General features: G+C 35.9%; 1 protein-coding gene across 1 annotated transcript; it reads left to right on the top strand.

Annotated features, from left to right (window-relative positions):
* The first annotated feature begins 249 nt into the window (after positions 1–249).
* On the top strand, positions 250–1,406 carry LOC107461758 (kiwellin). Its single transcript, XM_016080314.3, has 2 exons — positions 250–567; positions 897–1,406. Exons 1-2 carry the CDS (start codon positions 299–301, stop codon positions 1,270–1,272), a joined length of 645 nt encoding a protein of 214 aa, XP_015935800.1. The 5' UTR covers positions 250–298; the 3' UTR covers positions 1,273–1,406.
* Positions 1,407–1,579: the final 173 nt, after the last annotated feature.

Below are 1,579 nucleotides of genomic sequence, written 5' to 3'. Positions count from 1 at the left end.
ATTAAATTTTTACTGTAACAAAAATATTAGAATTGTTAGAATATTTTATTAAACAAAAGAATATACCTAAATATATAATTTGTTAGTTTCAACGTTTTTATTACTGAAATAATATATGAATTTAATTAAAAAATAAAATAAAAATCTATTAAAAAATTGGGTGCAACTAGAGACTATACAAGTAATTAAACCTTACCTTTAATATATCGTTGTCCTCTATTTAAGCATCTTATCCAATGCTCACAAAACACAAAACCACCATTTAGACAAGTAGTCATTCTAGTCTAATTCGCCAATAATGGCTCACAAAGCAACCTCCTTCTTTATGATTCTATATTGTTCATTGTGCCTATTCACTCTCATAAACGCACTCTCCTCCTGCAACGGCCCATGCAACAACCTCAACGACTGCTCTGGCCAGCTCATCTGCATCAACGGAAGGTGCAACGACGACCCTGACGTCGGCACTCACATCTGCACCACCCCCTCTCCACCAAGTGGTGGCGGCGGAACCTGCCAATCCTCCGGCAACCTTCAATGCGGCACAAACTCCTACCCTCAATACAGGTGCGATGCTACACCCGAAGCATCTATATATACAAAGGATATATGTTTTAAGGGTATAGCTAGTATAAAAGAAGATAAAAATATTATTTTATATATTAAAATTAATCATTGAAATCAGTTATTATATATTTATATAAATACTGATATTATTTAGTTTATTAACAAATTTAAAAGATATCTTTTCAAAAAATAAATCTCTGAAAGACATTTTTTATGGTTTATTTCTATTAAAAAGTTGTTTTCTATTTTGCACTTTAAGTGTTTTTATTATTATATTATTAAAATGCTAAATATTATGTATATATATGAATAAAGTTTTCCGAATGCAGGTGCTCGCCTCCGGTGTCATCCTCCACCAAGGCAATACTCACCCTGAACGACTTCAGCGAAGGCGGAGACGGAGGTGGCCCATCTGAGTGTGACGGAAACTACCACAAAAACTCAGAGCCAGTGGTGGCACTGTCCACTGGGTGGTACAACCAAGGGTCGAGGTGCTTGAAGATGATAAGGATCACCGCGAGTAACGGGAGGAGCGTGTTGGCTAAGGTGGTGGACGAGTGCGACTCCGTTAACGGTTGTGATTCGGAGCATGCAGGACAGCCACCGTGCCGGAACAATGTCGTGGATGGGTCGCAGGCGGTGTGGGATGCTCTAGGGCTGGATACGGATGTTGGGGTTGAAAACCTTACTTGGTCAATGGCCTAAAAATAATAATCTCACGTTGCCAATTCTATACGCTAGGGATTAATATTAATAAGAGCAATGTTAGGGACAGCAATTTTATTAAATTTTGTCTAATATGTAATCAGCGAAAAATGTGAGTTATTGAATGAAATTTTATACCAATCTCACACTATTAAATCATCATTAATAGTTATTTGATGACTACTAATCACAAAAATTGCTGACCCCTATTATTGCTCTATTAATAATAATAATAAGAATAAACAAATAAATAAGGACAAGCACGTAGCTTATTTGATTTTATGTTTTATTTTCGGAAATGCTAAAA

The sequence above is a fragment of the Arachis duranensis genome, chromosome 8 (assembly GCF_000817695.3).
Source record: "Arachis duranensis cultivar V14167 chromosome 8, aradu.V14167.gnm2.J7QH, whole genome shotgun sequence".
Classification (NCBI taxonomy): Eukaryota; Viridiplantae; Streptophyta; class Magnoliopsida; order Fabales; family Fabaceae; genus Arachis; species Arachis duranensis.
This window is presented reverse-complemented; position numbering and strand designations above follow the sequence as displayed.